At 29.0% G+C, this 19027-nt stretch overlaps 1 protein-coding gene across 1 annotated transcript in view; it reads right to left on the minus strand.

Annotated features, from left to right (window-relative positions):
* The window catches only part of LOC136797244 (filamin-B-like), a 134894-nt gene extending 120144 nt beyond the window's left edge, over positions 1–14750 (minus strand). Inside the window, exon 1 of the mRNA XM_067053265.1 lies at positions 14396–14750. Within this exon, the coding sequence (XP_066909366.1) occupies positions 14396–14750 (355 nt within the window). The remainder of the gene's footprint in view (positions 1–14395) is intronic.
* Positions 14751–19027: the final 4277 nt, after the last annotated feature.

A 19027-nucleotide genomic window follows, 5' to 3' on the forward strand; every position in this document is an offset into this window, starting at 1 on the left:
ATTGCGTTTTCATATTTTAATCACATTTTCAATGCTGCTCGATTTAAATACCTTAAGTCTCCTCTTCCCGTTATAAGTAAATTTTTCAAATGTGATAGAGGACTGTCGCTATAATGGGAGTTTTAGTGGGGCGGGTTTGCCAGGAACTATTGCCTTCTAATATTTGTTGTGTTATGATCTCTTCTTCTGATATGACATGGTACATCTTCAACATACGCGCTATAAGTTGTTACAAAGATAAGAAAAGTAAGGTGGGTGGGGCGAATTCATTCTATTTTCCACTTTTAAAATCTTGAGTCTCCTCTTTCATTTTTAAATAAATGTTACAAAAGTAACATAGGCCCATCGCTAAATTGGGGTTTTAACCTAATGCATTTTGACTACACCCATACGAGACTTTGACTGCTGACAGTGACGGATATAAATGACACTAAAATATGTTAATAAAAGACAATTTTTTTTTCATACTATCATTAATTTTTAAACAACAATAAATTATAAATACAACCTAAATCGGTATAAAGCAGTAATTCAATTACAGACTTTAAACTTTTTAAAATAGTTTTTCTGAAACTAGAAAAGGATATTCAAAGTACATTAAATATATACGTTAAAATAATCGTTATGAAAGATACTTAGACGAGAGAGAAAAATAAATAGATGATTGATCGCATGTGAATTCAAAGGAAATAATCAGGGCTGCGGTAAAGAACAAAAATAGTTTTGAACTATTCATTGATTATTTATTTTTTATTGATACTTATAAAATAAAATAAAAAATGTTCCTCGTGACCAAAATTCAGATTATCTCCTTCAGAGACAAAAACTTTACTGGAAGACAAGAAAACTTAAATGGAATGTAGATTTAAATTTCGCACGTCAGTATTTTTCCTAACTCCGCAGTTCCAACAAATCTATATTTTTGTAAGAATCAATTCTGCAAGATGCTACAATCTGGACCATTGGTCGCTGGGAAACGAATCTATGTAATAAGCCATCAGAGGCTATCCAAAGGACGAAGCGTGGACGTCTTCACGCCGGCTTAGCGCTAAGTACACAGGAGGGTGGTTGCGGCGCCTTTGAGGTCATATTGTCGTGAGCGTCCGTCGTGACGGATTTTCTGCGGGTTAGTTCAGTCCAGGCAACAGAATATGGTCCATTTTTTTTTTTAAATATGGCTGCTATATCTTTTTTAATGTCAATGTCTCACCTTCTAGTAAATTCCATGTGGAATTAATTAGGGACCGGGATTCGAACCCAGTACATCACTATATTTGCGCTCTTGCCATTGGGTTCACAGATGCCAGCTCAAAAATTTGTGAATTTCAAATACTTTTTACGATAACATTCGTACTTCGATAAAAAAAAATACAATCTTAAATTACAAAACGATTTACTTAATTCAATTGTTCTGTACAGCTGCTATTATATGATCCTTGGAAATATTCATGGTTCCTCTTTTTCCAATAAATCTTAGCTTTAATACTCACATTAACAAATCAAGATTAATGACCAAAGTCCACCAAGCTAATGGCAAAAAAACTGCAGCATTTATCTGGATAGAAATAAATTTCAATTTGATTCCAGTTACACTTGTAAGCTCTGTACCAATGAGCCTGACAATTTAATTCATAGTTTTTCGGATCCAAGCCATTAAAATACGGTAATTGGTGTTTTCGTACTATTAATCTCATTTAAATAAGGCGATTATTTCGACTAATAGTCTCATTTACTCACTTTTATATTTATTTTGATTCATTAATTTAGGGGCTCAGTATTTTTCAAAATATTTCAATTCACTTTTGATTCAATAAGAAATTTTCAGTTGTTTTGTAATTTGCTTTTTTCTGTTATGAAATATCTTAATCATCAGTAATTTATTGACAGTTTATTTCACATTTTCTTCTTGATTACTGATTATTTTTCTTATCTTATATATTATTATTATTTTTTTTTACTTTATTTACGATCACTTTGTCTCTAGGCTATAAAACAGGTAAATAAATAAATACAATTTTTTTTAAATCCATATTGCCTGTGTTAATAAATATTAACTGACTATATTAAATGTTTATCCATTATCATAAAGGAATGTCAATTATTTAGGTGAAATAACAAAAATGTTAAATAGAAAGTGGTTACTTGATATCTGCCGATACTTTGGCGCAAATATGGGGGCGATGATTAGTCAAATTATTTTTAAAAAGTTTTTGGTATGCAAACTATTACAAGAGTTAAATACAATATCTTAAGGTCAAAGACTATATTTTTCTACAATACTTTACGTATTGTTGTAGTATTAAAGTTTTACTTGAAAAGCAATTTTATTATATTTTTATTGACTCCAAAATGTACCATAATTTCTCAAAAAATTGAGGTGGTCCAAAACTCTCAACCAGTAGTGAAGATGAACTGATCATTTAATCCGAATAAGCCGAGGTAGTGTCCATATAAATATACAACGGTCTAATGTATTTGTTATTTCTCTATTTTCTTATCTATTCCTTTTTGTCACTTTTTCTCATAAAATCCACATAAAGACAGTAATACTAGTAACTTATAATTAATATTTAACCGCATGAATTCAACTGAATTGATATATAACTAGTGACTTTAGTACGAAAAGAAATCGAAAAGAAGTCACAAGGTATGAATACCCAAGCTAAAGGTGACGCCTTAGGTACATGCCTTTTAACGCCCATCGTCTAGAAATGGGTTGCTAATTACCTATTTGTTGTTGTCTTTTAAATGTTCTTAACAGCTATTTAGATAATGAAATGGCTGGTTTCCTTCTTCCCAAGTTCCAAGTAAATATTAAAGAGTTACAATAACAAAACGTTAAACTGTTTACAACTAGAACAGACACCTTTAACAGTAATTATTTTCAAATAAAAATGATTCACTAATTATTTCTATTTTTTATTCAGACAGAAGTTAAAACAACTAAAAAGGTTTCATCATTAAAATTACAAAAAAAGGGGGAGTTCGGCTGTTATCATATATAAGGACATACTGTATCTTTAGGCAAATCAGCACCCATAGGTTTATTCACATTTGAATGATGGAACAGGGTCCACTTAGTAGCAACAGCGTGTGCCCAGGAGATTCTATGGAATCCATCGTCAATCTAGGGCTGAAATTAGAGAAATAGAGAAAATAAATTTCTGCTCGTAGCCGAATCCGCAAGTAATAGTTCGTTCGGTAGCACAATAGAAATCGGGTAAAAGAGAACGTGAAGTGCGGGTTGGGTAGTATTTTCACTTTGAAGGTGCTTCGCCTTGTGTGCAGCTAAAATTGGTGGAGCCTCTCTAAAGAGCGAGTGCAAATTATCCTTACTGGATTTTTACAGTCTTGTTGATCGAACTATAAGATTTACCCGACTGAATTAATGCCAGCGGCTCCTGGACCAATATTGTAACCTCCTCCTTCAGCGGACACAGCCCAACCCCTTTTAATGCCAAGTGCCAAGGAAGGGCAATAATTACGTCTATATATAGTTACATATATATTTAATATATATTAATGTTGTAAGTTATCTATTTAATAAAGGAGGTAAGAAAAAAATAAACAAAAAAAATAAATGTTTTATTTTACTATACGTTAAAATAATCGTTATGAAAGATACTTAGACGAGAGAGAAAAATAAATAGATGATTGATCGCATGTGAATTCAAAGGAAATAATCAGGGCTGCGGTAAAGAACAAAAATAGTTTTGAACTATTCATTGATTATTTATTTTTTATTTATATTGTAACCTCCTCCTTCAGCGGACACAGCCCAACCCCTTTTAATGCCAAGTGGCAAAGGAAGGGCACCAAATAATTACATATATATTTAATATATATTAATGTTGTAAGTTATCTATTTAATAAAGGAGGTAAAAAAAAAAATAATAATAATAATTTCCCCACATACCCAATCTATTGAGGCATATCACAATACAAATCTTAAAGATCAAACTTAATAAAATCCCCCCTCCAACATTTCTTTCCAGGCAAATATTGCGTTTTCATATTTTAATCACATTTTCAACTTTAAACTTTTTAAAATAGTTTTTCTGAAACTAGAAAAGGATATTCAAAGTACATTAAATATATACGTTAAAATAATCGTTATGAAAGATACTTAGACGAGAGAGAAAAATAAATAGATGATTGATCGCATGTGAATTCAAAGGAAATAATCAGGGCTGCGGTAAAGAACAAAAATAGTTTTGAACTATTCATTGATTATTTATTTTTTATTTATATTGTAACCTCCTCCTTCAGCGGACACAGCCCAACCCCTTTTAATGCCAAGTGGCAAAGGAAGGGCAATAATTACGTCTATATATAGTTACATATATATTTAATATATATTAATGTTGTAAGTTATCTATTTAATAAAGGAGGTAAGAAAAAAATAAACAAAAAAAATAAATGTTTTATTTTACTTATATATTGTTTCGCTTCAGATAACAATAAAAGCAGGGTTAAGTTTAAAAAAAAAGTAGACGTAACAATATTTAAGTTTACATTTGATTTATATACTGTTTTGCTTCGGATAATTATAAAAGAAGCAAAAAAAAATGTTTTTACAATATTGAATGCGACCACACCATGTTTTTAACCAATAAATTGTTCTAAAGCGACTGAGTCCTAGAATAATAAACTATTTTTAATTTAATTATTAACATACGAGTTGCCTGTAAACACTTTAATTTTCAAAAAAAAAAAAAAAAGAAAAAGAAAGAAATTTCTTCCAGAACAATATTTATACCTAAGTTTTAAAAGTCATTTCTTTCGGCGAAGGTTCACCTCCTATTAATTATAAAATTTTGTAACATGAAAGATAGAAATTTTTTATAAAATAACAAATACGATTAATTCAACTTTTTAATACCAGGTATTCTTAAAAATCAGGATTAACACTTTTAGTTGCTTATTGAGATTAATAATTAACTTATTACTATGTATGATCGAAGTTTTCTATCGAAGTATACCTTTTCAAAATATACAGTTAATTTAAAATTTAATCTAAGCATCAATTAATATCCTATATCTTTATTAAGGCTAGAATTTCACCACAAATATATCTCTTGCGTTCATCACGGTCAGCTGTGTCGAATTCTCTGTTTTATCGTTGTTTACAGAAACGGGTAGGCCATTTCCGCCTGATTCATGAACCCCCAAGGCCTTTCCGCCTAATAGTTTAATTGCTGCATCCTCTGCGGTTGGATGGGAGCCATGTGTGAACTGAAAGTACCGACAATGGAACGGCGTTAGTTGGAAAGGGAAAACCGATTTGCAGGAACCAAGGCTAAGCCTGCTGCGAAGGCTGCGAACTGGGTCGTGAAGGTACGAATCTGGGCTGTTATAAAAAAAAAATCGAATATTTCAAGAAATTAAAAAAAAAAAGTTCTACATCGTGACTGTTTATCATTAGAATTTTTCATTCTAGTTTCCAAGTCATAAAAAAACTTTAAACAATTAGAAATGCATCAGGTGAATGTATGGCAGTTGGAATCCACTAAAAAATATATATTTCAACTGAAGATGGTGAGAAGGGAGTTACATCGTAATATCCCCGAAAGATTTAATATATATATTAAACACTAATATGTATATTTTTGACATGATTTGAAGAGAAAAAAAAGTTACAATAAAATGAACAGATAAAAACTAATTCTTTTAATTTTCTTTACACCATAAAAATTTAAAAACTAGCACAATGGTAAAATTTATACAAAAATATCTTTTTTTTTACTACATCAACTGTCTGTTTTTTTCATTCTAAATATCGAGGATGGATAAGACAAGAAGAATAAAAATAGCCAAAATATGTAGGATTTTACAATTGTTGTACATTTAAAACATTTTTAAATCTACATGGGTCTTCCACAAAAAAAATTTCTTTTTCATAGCAGAATAAATTAATGATTTGTCTGGGTCTTCTGGAAAGATGGGTATAAGTTAGAATTTCAAAATGTTATACAGAGTGAAAAACAGACAATGTTCAGTCATTTACTAAATTGAACTTATGAACCCAACCCGAACATAATATTAAGTAATAAATCGCTATAACCAATATAAACTAAAACTAATAAATATTTACCATCTTAAACACTGATCCCTCTTTAAACACGCAAAACCTAAAGTAAGGTTCAATTATTTATTAATTGTCCAGCTAAATAGCTAAGACTAATACGCATTTTTCCGATTCAAAAATCCTAGGAAATTAATAAAAATATATTCAATGATCGTTCTGAATTCCTGTATTATTTAAACAATGACTAAAGCAAAATGTTAAGAAATACATGTTTTATTTACTTAAAAACTTAAAACTGTCTACTACAACTAACGGACACAAGTTCTGGGATAATACTAAGCAAGAGTTATACGTTTTCCAATGTAGAATATATCAATTACCAAGCAATTGTAAGTAATGTTTTCATTTATATTTTTTTTCACTGTAGAGTATAAATATGAGGATAATAAAATCTCGAAAAGTCACAAAAATATTTTTTATTACTTACTGAACCAAAAGATCATGAAATAGATATATTTAAACTGGGGTTTAGCGGTGTTTGTTATACTGCATTCATGATCTCTAGCCCGTGAATTTTTAATAAATTTAATGGGAAAGTAGACCTTTCATATTAATTATGAATATATTAATTTTATTTAAATTTTTTTTCTCCAACCATTCTCGTGTACCATTTGTATCATACTCCTACCATTTGTATCACATTCTTGAGATAATTCTAAAGCATGTGCGATTTATAAGTTCGTAGTTGAATGTTTATTTCATATTTATTTTTGTAAAAATCGATGGTTTACTAAAAAATTTCTTTGAGAATAACCGGGAATAAAATATATATAAAAAAATGAACCAAATGTGACCCTGACAATTGGCAAACCCGAACGACCAGACGATATTCAGGATTTAAAAACCAAGTAGCCTTGCTCACACAAAACCGGATTTAAAACACGATACACGTTTCCCAACTGCATTACACGATGTCTCCATCAGATCTACACCATTTCGCCATAATTTAAGAGTCAAGTGACCCAATTCTATCTTTCTGTATTATATCTAATAAGGAAGTAAAAGCACTATGTCTATGAAATTTTATTATACGCCACAAAGGTAAGCTATTCTTCGCAGTTCATTATCATATTTGCATTTTCAGCGCTATAATGCAGCAATGCAAGGACTGAACGACAGTAAACAATTCCATAAAGTTAGGTCACGTGAGAGATCACCTCTTTCTGCACTGGACTAGTGAGTCAGGGTCGTACACAGCGGCGCCCTTCTTGGTGTGTCATTGATTGTCACCTCAGCCACTAGGACTGGGGACATGGAAGTCAGCAATATATTTCAATCCTCATCGTGAGGTACATATACTTCCTAAGTTAAAAAACATACATTCACATCATAAAATACAAGAGAGGAAAATTAAGTAGTGGTAAGGGAGTAAGCCATAGCAACAATAGAGGAGTTTTAAAAAACAAAAGTTGAATCAAAGTTGATATGACCTCTTTTTTAAAATTAAAAATTTTCTTGACATTTAAAATTCTGTAGCCTAAAATCGATCAGTTCATTTCAACATTTAAATTTTCTCTGCTCTAATAGATATTCCTAATCAACTTATTCAATAAAAATTTACCTTATCTACGTTTGTAATAATATTTTTATAATAATCTTCAAAAGTAGATATATCGAATTTTACCAGAAAACACTTTTTTGTTTTTATTGGTGAATATTCAGTCACATTTTTTTTTTTTACTTTGCTTGGTTTCCAAAATTATCTATAAACTAAATTTGTTATAAAAAAAGAACTATAAAAGAAAAAATACATTCCATGAGGAACTGCAAAAACCAACTTTTAAAATTTACTTTTAAGATTTGTGTTGAGTGCACACTCCATATTACTAATTGTACCTTATTCTAGATTTAAACTTTAATTAAACCTAATTTCGTTTTCATTTAGACAATGTTAATTGAGTCGTTCAATGCAAAATTTGTGTAAGTGAAAACAAGAATTTAGATATATCCAACATATTAGGGAAAATTCTATAATGATTTTGCTAAATAATAACTGTTTTCTCAGTTCTAATTAGTCTACAAATCTATAAAACTATCTACACCTCATTAAAATTAGTCATTTGATAATATATTTAACTATTCAGATGTTCTTAACTGAATGTAATCTATTAATTAATTAATTAATTAATTAATTGTTTAATGAAAATAAATTTTGATGAGAGCCGAATGACTTATACCATTTATGCTCTCAAAGGCTCATATCAAGAATCTTTAAATATTTTATATATCCCTGTTTAAGTGTTTTATTACTTTCTATCATTTTTTTTTATTTAGTTGATTAATTAAAATAATTTAAAAATATTGTATGATTTGTTTAAAGCGTAGATGAAACTCTAAGCCCTCTGTGAGACGAAATAAGGAGGGGCATCTTAAAGGCAGACAAAAGTAAATCCACGTTTTTTTGTGTCCAACAATACAATTTGTGTACATGATTTGTTTCTATTAAACAAGAAACTTCCGTAGACAAAGTCTTCTAGTATCTGGAGAAGTGTCATAATTTTCAAAATAATTTTGAACTTTGAATGCCAAAGCGATTCACCCTCTAATTTTATATAATATAATTATAATAGTTAGCAAATCATATTCAAATGACAAACTCTTTAGAAACTTTGCGACTTCAATTTCGAATCCAATTAACAACATTTTTCATGTAAAATAGTAAATTTTGATTAATTTATTAACAGTCTCTAGTTTTACGAACTAACAAATAATTAATGTATCAAACTAAAAGAATTATTACTTTATTTAATAGATATAGTCAGGAGATATTAGAATTAAGATGGCGATTTGTTATCTAATTCCATGGACGCTATCTGGAAACTATCTTCCTCTAGGTTTGCAGGTAGGTAGTTACTGAAAACTGAGAAAGGGTATTTATTATTATTTTTATGTATTTTCCTAATGAAATGAAAAAAAAGAAAAAAAACAGGACTGAAAGTTGTCTTATAATAAGATAACAAATTTCGCCTCGGTTTTTGGACAAGGAAAGGCATTTCCCAAACCAACAATGAGAATCTCGAAGAGAAATTCACGATTTCATATTGAATATTTTATATTTCATAGAAATTGAGAGGACAATGAGAGAAAAGAGAAAGTTTTCCTTCAAACTTGAAAATCAAATAAAAAGTCAGAAAAGCTTTTTATCGTTATTTTACAGCAACCATCAACTGATCCTTCAAAGGAAAGACCAGTCTACGGGAGCCGGTCTCTTCATTATACAATCACTTGTTGTATAACATTAAAAATGAAGTTGGCTTCTTTAAAATGTTATAAAGAATTTCGTTCAATTATTTTTTTAAAAATACAATTTTTAGAATACAGTGAGAACCTCGCTTATTTGCAATATCCGAAATCTGGATAATCCGGAGCATTTTTTAAAATGGCAACTAATTTCTGGCTGAAATAAAGTTTTATTGCAGGTTATTTTAAATTTTGTATAACAGTGTGAACAGACCATTACTACTTGAGTAGTAATGATGAAACCATCCCTACTAAAGCATTACAGATAAAACCATTCTCACTTAAGTATTACTAATTAACAATTAATGCGCGAAAAAGCGCAAAAACAAGCACCAAACAAATAATTCTGATTACATACTTTATATATAAGAAAAAAAATTGAAAGTTTCAAAAAAGATTTACATATTTTCTGTCTTAGATCTTCGTTTATAATTGCAAATATGTACACTAGCAGAAATTATATCTGTTCATTTATTACTTTTTAGTTTAATTGTATTTGATTTTTCATCATTTTTTTTTCCTTTTATTCACTATCAGAAGCCATCTTATGTTTTATGATATGACAAGTGGTTTAATTTTATTTGTTTTATCATTATTTTATATATTCTGTTAATTATGGTTGCTTAATTGTATATTTTTAAATTCACTGTATTATTTTATTTTATGACATCTTGTAATTTCATCTAAGAATTAGGCTTTAATTCTGACGCTTGTAAATTATTCTAAAGGGATCAATCCCAGAATAAATAAATATTATTATTATTATTAAATTTATTAATTCTTTTCAAATAATATATCGCTATTTGATTTGAATAGTAGTGATTATTTTAATAGTGTCCTGGGATGACTGAATTCTAGAATGCATACTCAAACGGCCAAAAGAAGAAGTTCAAAATAAAGAGAAGTAGTAGCCAAAAGGCAGGAAAAATTAGGCATTACACGGCCGTTATTTAAAGAAATGGAGAGGATATGAAAAAAAAATCTATTGTGCACAAAGCAACGATTTCTCCACACATTGAAAGAACTGAGAAAAGGTAAAAGATAGATAACTCGGATTGGAATGAGCGCTTAATTGTCTTTTATCTCGAAGGATGAAAACTTGGATCAGGATCAATATTCAACTAGTGATCACCAGGACGTGAGCATCATCGCCAAAGGATCTCAAGATCTCTTGAGAAAAGAAAATGGATGGCTTGTTTTGGTTCGGGGATGGAATATCAATCAGTTGGAGGGTGAAAAAAAAAAATTAAACAAAAAACAAGCAAGGCAGTCTATGATGTTTTAACTATTAAATAATATCATTAATCTCTCCAAACTTGCCAAGTCAAAGAAATGGAGAAATAAGTAAATAATAAAATAATCTTAATTAAATAATGGTCGAAAAACGATATTAAAAAAAAATACAAAAACTACTAGTAGAATATTGTTGGAATATTCTAAAAAAAAAACTTTAAATATCTCAGTTTTTTTATAACAGTTTCAATTAACGGACCAAGCAATGTTTCTTAGTTGAACCATCCAAACTGAGACACATAGCATCCTATAACAAGAACGCAATTGGGGTATTCATGCTATTTGTACTAAATGCTGAGTGTGTTATCATACTTCATAGTTAACAAGAATTAGAATGAACGAATATCAGTTTAATGACTACTACAAACAAGAGAGTTTCCCACAAAATGTTTAGTATCTCAGTGTAAACGATGTATTTAGTCACATATATAGGCGAGTATCCGAATAAATTTGATCGTATATTGTCAGTATAACACTTTAATATAACACAATATTAATAATACAACTAAATATAAAAATGATTCGTGAGAGAACTTAAAGTTTATTTTAAATTTTGGTTAATTATAAAATAATATTAAAAACCAAAGTCATTGATTTACTGAACGAAAGTAAATCAATACATATTGGCAAACATTACAGAGATCTATGATTTTTTTTTTCAGTTTAGTAAAATACAAATTTTAAAAATTTGTGAATTTCGATTTTTAAATAAATCCAACGAATTTATAAATAATACTTAAATCCATTATAAAAAACAAAACAATAAAATCCATCCCAACAGTTCAAGGAACAAGAACAATGCTCTGATAATGTATCACACAATCCAACCATGATGACCTAAACAGGATAAATTAATATAATTACCAATTAATTGAAACCAATGACATCTTTACAAAATTAGAGTTCCCACAATAATGTCTACAATAGGTTGGTTCCCTTACCTTGAGAGATCATATCCAAACAACAGGGTTTGATTCCCATTCATCGTGCCAACATGCCAGCAGTAACAACTTTATTTATAATTTTTATTTATTTTTAATAATATATAATAATTCTAAGGTATATATTAATTCTCTTATTTATCTATTTAATAAAGGAGGTAAGAAAAAAAAATTTATTTAATATGCAAAATAGTATTTATTATATATGTTTAATAGTTTTTAATATTACTTACCTATGCTTTACATAAAAAAAAAATTGAAAATATATTTAAATAATTCATTCAATTATTCGTTATTGATATGCTGACAAAAATTAATAAAATTTATTTATCGCTTGACATGACATCCTTAAATCTTCAGCTATTGCTATACATCGGAATATAGCCCAAAAAAGTTCCTCAATTTTATATAATTTTAGTATAAAATTGATTTCCCCCCCCCCCCTTTGGAGACAAACAGTCGATTAAAATCAGAAAAAAATGACAAAAATATGAGTCACAAAGAAACATGACTAATTATTCAGTGGAATTGGTATTTTTAAATTCGAAAATTAAATATAAAATCATTTAATCACGTATTATCCGTAAGAAATATCTGCAACTTTTAGTAGGACATCTGGTTTTTAGATACTTTTACTTCATTGTAAAACACAACAGGATTAAATTTTAATATACATAAATTGAATTAAAAACTGTAAAAAAACTCAATCTAAAACATTACTCCTTCTTATTTTTCATCTTTTTTTTTTTTATATTTGAATACCATACTTCAGTTACTAATATCTTTTTTTATTGGCATATCTCATTTTATTTTAAATTTGTTAAAATACTTTATTTTTAATCTGTTTTTCTATAAACCAGCTGACTATAATCAACAAGATAATGATGAATTTACAATAGTATGGACACTGAATCAATTTAATGTAATATAAAATTTGTATATGTTAGGCAATTTTAAATAACTGCAGTATCTGCAGAAAATAAAATAATATAAAAATTAGAAAAATAGAATATTGTATACAATTACGTCGTGACTTTAAAAAACATATTGTGATCTTTTTTTAAAATAATATACCTAATAACACCGAAAAAATTCAAAATATGATTCATATCTTCTCTAACCCGTATTATAGTATGCCATTATAATTTTTTGTATAGCATTGAAAACGCCACTAGAATAAACCATTAATTTCTTTTATTTAAGAAGTATGAAAATAGTATTTCATTTTTTTTTTCGACATAAAAGATATGAAAGCTTAAGCGCCGTATTAAAATTATAATATTGAGTAAATATTAATATTATTTACTAAATCTTATAATAAAATGTTTGAAAATTGGATGAGTGTGTAATTTTAATTGAAAATTCAATACTTTTCTCCTTTTCTGTATAGTCAATAACTACTATTTTTCTGAAATGAAGTATTATAAAATCCTAGTCGATATATTCTACTAATAATGTTATATTTCTTATTTTACAAGTAAAAGCATCAAAACAATTGCGATCACTTTGACTACTGCAACCAATTGAAACGGACCTGTTAAAGTTCCAGTCACGTCACGGGTCTAGTACACTTAATGCAATAATTAATTATTTTTAAAGCTGTCGTTAATAATAAAATAAAGAAGAGATTTCACGATGAAATTGAAAAGTATAATATTTATTAAAAACGTTTCTGGAGGTACGTATCTACTTAAATCAATGAATGCAAAGAGCTTCTAAACGATATTGAGAGAGTGATTAACTACATAATAGCTTGCTTTCTAATCGTGGCTGGAAGCCAGATTAAAAATCATTAATATTAAAAAGATAATTCATGACCTTTAAAAAAATTGTTTAGTTTTACTATTTAAGTAATTACCAATAATGTAAATGAGAATGACAGTTCATATTTATAGGATATAATAAATAAAATGATCTAACAGAGTAATCAAATGGGAATCATAAAATTACCATAATTTTATTAAAATTATTACTTATTATGACGTATAAGCAGTTATAATCCATAATTTTGATTATTTAACATGTTCAAATTGAATATTTCCGTTTATTATAAAATCTCCATTCATGTAAATTTCCTAATTAAAAGAAAACTTAATTTTCCCTATTTTTGGAAAATGTGCACAGACTAAAAGTAGTGGGAGTCGCAATGATTTTGACAGCGGCAGCCCTGCTCCTCCAAGGTCAAGGAGCAACTGTCAGTATACGCGGAAATCTTCAATAATTCTATTGTTAAATTTCTAATAAAACTTTACAAAATTCATAATTCAATAGCAAAAGGACCAATATTTGATTAATACAAAAATATCATGCTTTGTAACATGATATAAATCGATTGATAAAGTTTGAAAAAAGATCAAAAATTAAAAAAGTGTTAGATTGACTATAGGTGATGGTTCTTAAATCTGAATTTACATTATTAAATAGCTTTAAATGTGCGATTGATACTGATATTCAAATTCATATCGACACTGATATTCATGTTCATATTGATACTGATACAGATTTTCTTTTTTTATTTCGTAAAAAATAATGTAATTTAAACATGAATGCGTCATTGGATGGCAGAGTATGTTTAACAAAAGAAATATGTTACCGACTTATGGATCCACAGTAAATTGTAAAAATGATAGCTTTCTGCTAAAACTTTTCACGAAGATAAGATTCGAGAAAAGGAAGTATACAACTATGAAACTTAAGAAGTGTCAGATTCAACCAAAACTGTTATTGACCAAGAGTTCCAACATCTGGTGTTCAAGCGTAACACTTAAACTAATTGAAAGTGCAAGATTTGGAGCCCAGTGAAAGCACAGGAGTGGTTTGACATTTGACTCACCTATGTTGACCAACTTGACTCCGTCTTCTGCTATGGCCGTCAAAGCGGCACTCACGTTCTCCAGACAGTGGTGCTGGTTCATCGGCCGCCGTATCCAGTTGGTCCTCAACTTCTTCTTCTGGAGCTGCTCGACAAGAAGACAGAGCCGGGTGCCGTCACCGAAGTCCACGGCCAGATCTCGGACCTCCGCCCCCACAACTCTAAGATGCTCGTTAACCCAGTTCCTAAACGTGTGGGCCTGTATCTCGACCCAGAGGTCTTCGTGGCCCTTGATGGCCATTCCTTTTGCGGCATGTCCTTCCGGACTCCGGGCCACCAGCCCAATCTGCGATATACCCAACGGCTCGGCCGCCATCACTTTCTTAACTGACTGTGAGTCTTGGGTGCAGCCGGTGGGTGCTGCAGAGGGCGCCACATATTCCACCTGTCCACGCTATCTGCTGGTGGCCTTGTCAACTTTCAGATCAACGCAAAACTCCTGTTGAATACGCGAATTCGGTTTAAAATCATTCCAAAATAAAAAAAAAGATGTCCTTCCCCGACAATATGTCCACATCAGTGATAATTCAGCTCAGTCTTATTTTATCTATTTAAAGTCTATCTTCATTTAATCAAATGTGTTTACATTTTCAAACCAACGAATTCAATAAGTATCATTATAAAGTTTTTATTGAAAAAAATTCAATCTGAAATTTAAATATTTTTTTAGTGGTTTATAATTTGAAGGCAATTATGCACTTTTCTATTTCCGGAATTAATTATTCTTTTTACTTTAAATTCTTTATTTAGTACATCATAGTGTATTAGCATATTTTAGTAATTTCCTTAATAAAAAATCAAAAAGAAAGAAAGAAAATTCGGCTGTATTTCAAAACTTCAATTAAAAAAAAAAAGTTGTAAATATTTTTTTTCAAAATAGGACCCTGAAAATGAATGATACTCTCTGAAACGTAGTCAAGTTTTAGCTTATTGATGTAAAATTAATAAAATAAAGAATTTGGAGTACGAAAGCTAATTAATTCCCGAAATAAAAAATAAATAAATAAAATTATTTTGTATAATCTTGCAATATTAATTTAATGAATCTTTTGATATAAAAAATAACTCCTATTGGATTGATAAACCGAGCCAATTCAAACAAGGGGATATTCTAAGCGGCATAACTTTCGGGATCTTCAAAAAAAAAAATAAATAAATTCGAGGAATTAGTCACAAAGAGTAACTTAGGTGCCGTTAGTGAGGATGACAAGGAACCACTAGTTCCGTGTGGCACTTTGCTACGGGTGACAAAATCCCTAGAGACCCAACTTCATAAAACAATGAAGTTGAAAAGGTAAAACAAAAACGTAAAAGCAGCCTAATGCGACTTCGGAATGTAAATGCTCCTTCCACTCTTCGTTGTATTCTTCAGTATATAGCTTCATGGGACGGAGGCAGGAGACAAATTTGGCATTTTGTTTCACTGGTAAAGAGAGGTTGCAGGGTTCCACAGAACAACAATTTTAAGTTAAAAATCATAAAGTTGATTAATTCAATAATTAAATGAGAGAGAAAAAAAACAACAACACTTTTATTGAGAGCCTGAAAGGAATTGAAACAAATATAAACAGGTACTAATATTTCTAAATAAAAATAATATTTTTATATTCTGATAAAAAAATAAAAGCAAACCTCTATATTTAACATTGAAACCTCTAGAAGCTCTCTTTCACCTTCAGTAAAACAAAGGGCGAACGATTAGTTTCAGCCAAACAAGAAGATAATCAACAACATAAATAATGGATAACATATAAATAAAAACCAACATAATTTCTGGTAATACATAAAACCCAATAAATTATATCTATAAACAAAAATAATGATATTGCAGTAATCGCTACGGTAGCAGAATTGGAGGATACGGATTTTATTCCAGGTTCAATCGTTCAACTCTATCAACTAAAACTAAGAATCACTGCACTGAGCATCAACTATATAACACTTTATAGGAAGAAGGAAAGAGTTAGAACATAGTTTGTTTTCTAATTTCCAATATTGTTTATGTGAAAGGTTACGATGCGACGCCATTTCATTTCTGGGTCTTCGTCTCGTACTACCTATTATCTACATATACATATATATTCGAAATGGTTATATATTTGGTTCGAACCCTTAAAATACCCTTGGGTAGAAGAAGGCAGCACACTTCAACTGACATCATTGTACCTAAGTATTCCTTATTTTCAATGGAGGGTACGAAAAAATAAAAAAAAATAATTTAGTTCGAAGCTTTGTCCATAATAAACTTTTGAATTTACTGGAACGATTAACGTGCTGTTTTTTTTTTCAAAATGTTCCCTCTCGCCATGGGAAGGTAAAAGAAACGGAAATCCTTGATTTCTACGTTAGAAAACAAGTTATGTAAGTAATATAACAAAATTAAACGTTTTTGGTGCATGGCTCAGGAAGCATACGGATTTTTCAATGTCATATACCGATTAATTCGTCTCTTTCCGAAGAATAAGAAACAATATTACAGTTTCCATTAAACGATATTATATTTAGAGAAACTTAAAAATGCACAATAAGGCTTTGGGTAAAGTTGATCAACGAATTTTTCTTTAAAGCAAACAAATCATGTTATTTTTTATCCTATAAATACTATATAAATATGAACCTATAAATACTATTTTTCAGAGAAATTAAAAATTTTTCACCTTGATTAATTTTTTTTTTCTCTAGATGTCCATTGTTCAAATAATCGTCCATAATTCTACTTTATTTTATCCTATTTCTTGGTTAATACAATCGTTGGAAAGTTGAATGTCAGCTCTTTTAAACTAAATTAACAAAAATTTAGATATGATGCTCATGAGGGCGAAATATGAGTTTCAAATAATGAAAAAACGTGTTATTCTATGACTCAGGTTGTAATTCGGTTAATTTCATCCATGTTCGTGTTTGTGCCCTTTATTGCAGTTTATATTGCCCTAAACCACTCTTATGTTTAGTGTAGATTGGATGAGCCATGTTGAAGTTATTTCTACTTTTTGATTTTTCAAAAGAATTTAAAAGCCTTGTATTGCCCATAATTTTTTTTCCGATTTTTTCGAAAATGTGAGTTTAAGAGTTTTTTTGTGGACTAAAAACGAAAATCAACTTTAATTCACTACTAAAAAATCTTTTGATCCTGGTGAGATTATTATATATGAAATATTTATATTTTATAGAGTATACCTATGGGAACATGACAGATAATCATTTTTTTTAAATATATTATTTGAATGTAGATTAAATGCTCCGCAAAATTTAATTCTACAATTTTAAAGATACAGCCAATTGAACTTTTACCCATATTAAAAAAAAAATTGTAGAATTTAGGTAGTACACTAATTCTAAATCTAAATTATAATTGTAATAGTAGTTAATTGCCTACATAGATCCTTATTGGACCATTATTAGTTATAAGAGAAGAAGCAGTTTTTGTATTACAGTTTTATGGAAGCCGGTAAGTAAAGTGTATTGATACATTAGATATTTTAGTTACCAATTTTTTATTATATATTGTTAAAATATTTTTTTTTATAAATTATTACCATACAATTAAATTATATATTGTTATTTACCGCCATAAACTAAACATATATAATAAACAATTAAGTATATTAATAAAAATAAAAACGTATGTTTAATTTATTTCTATAAACTTTTAACCGTGTTCATTTAATCAATATATATCTCCAAATCAAGCAATAGCCAAGCTCGTCAAATACCAAATCTGAGTTAAAAAAAAGTACTTTGGCTAATGGTCTGTCTGTGCCACAAATATCTCTTGAAGAGATAGGTTTTGTAGCTTCTTTTTATGTTTTATAGGATGTTGACACCCGATACCTGTGCACTATAACCGAAAAACATGTCAATTTCTCAAAATTGTAGCGATGATTTTGATGGAACTTGCTTAAAATCTTCTACTTAAAACCCCATAACTTTTCATATACAGCATAAACTGCTATTTATGAAAGTTAGGAAATAAGAAAAGTTTGTCTGCACATAATCCAAAAAGTATATAATTTATGGTATACTATGCATGTATATTAGACAGGTAATAAAATTATTGTAGCAAGAATTAACATTTACAACATTTAAGCGAGGATTTCAAACCCAAAAGTTTGAATTAAAGAAAAGAGTTGGAAAAATTAATGTACTTCATAATAAATTTGGGAAAATAAAAATATTTAAGTATAGATGGAAAATCTGATCACAATTTTTGGGATATTTAAGATATTCCCCTTCCCAGCAAAGTTTTGCAGCAATATCCCAGAGTAAGAGATGCCATTTCCACGTTTTGAATAAAATATGGATTAACTATATGTGGTATCTGTCTGGTATTTGACCATGTAAAAGAATAATGTGAAAAGAAAGTTCATATGATGGATGATTATATTGACATGGATCTTTTTTATAAACAATACTAAACAAAACAAAATACAACATTCAATGTAAAAAAAAAAATTACATTTCATGAATTACATAGGGGCTGAATTGTTATAATTGAAAATTTTCCAAATTAGAAAAACTCATAAAAAATATTTTTTAAATGATGACTATAATTAAAATATTGATAGTTGAACCACAAAACTATATTATTATTAT

This window comes from Halyomorpha halys, unplaced genomic scaffold, assembly GCF_000696795.3.
Source record: "Halyomorpha halys isolate HHAL.00 unplaced genomic scaffold, Hhal_1.1 Scaffold116.1, whole genome shotgun sequence".
Taxonomy (NCBI): Eukaryota; Metazoa; Arthropoda; class Insecta; order Hemiptera; family Pentatomidae; genus Halyomorpha; species Halyomorpha halys.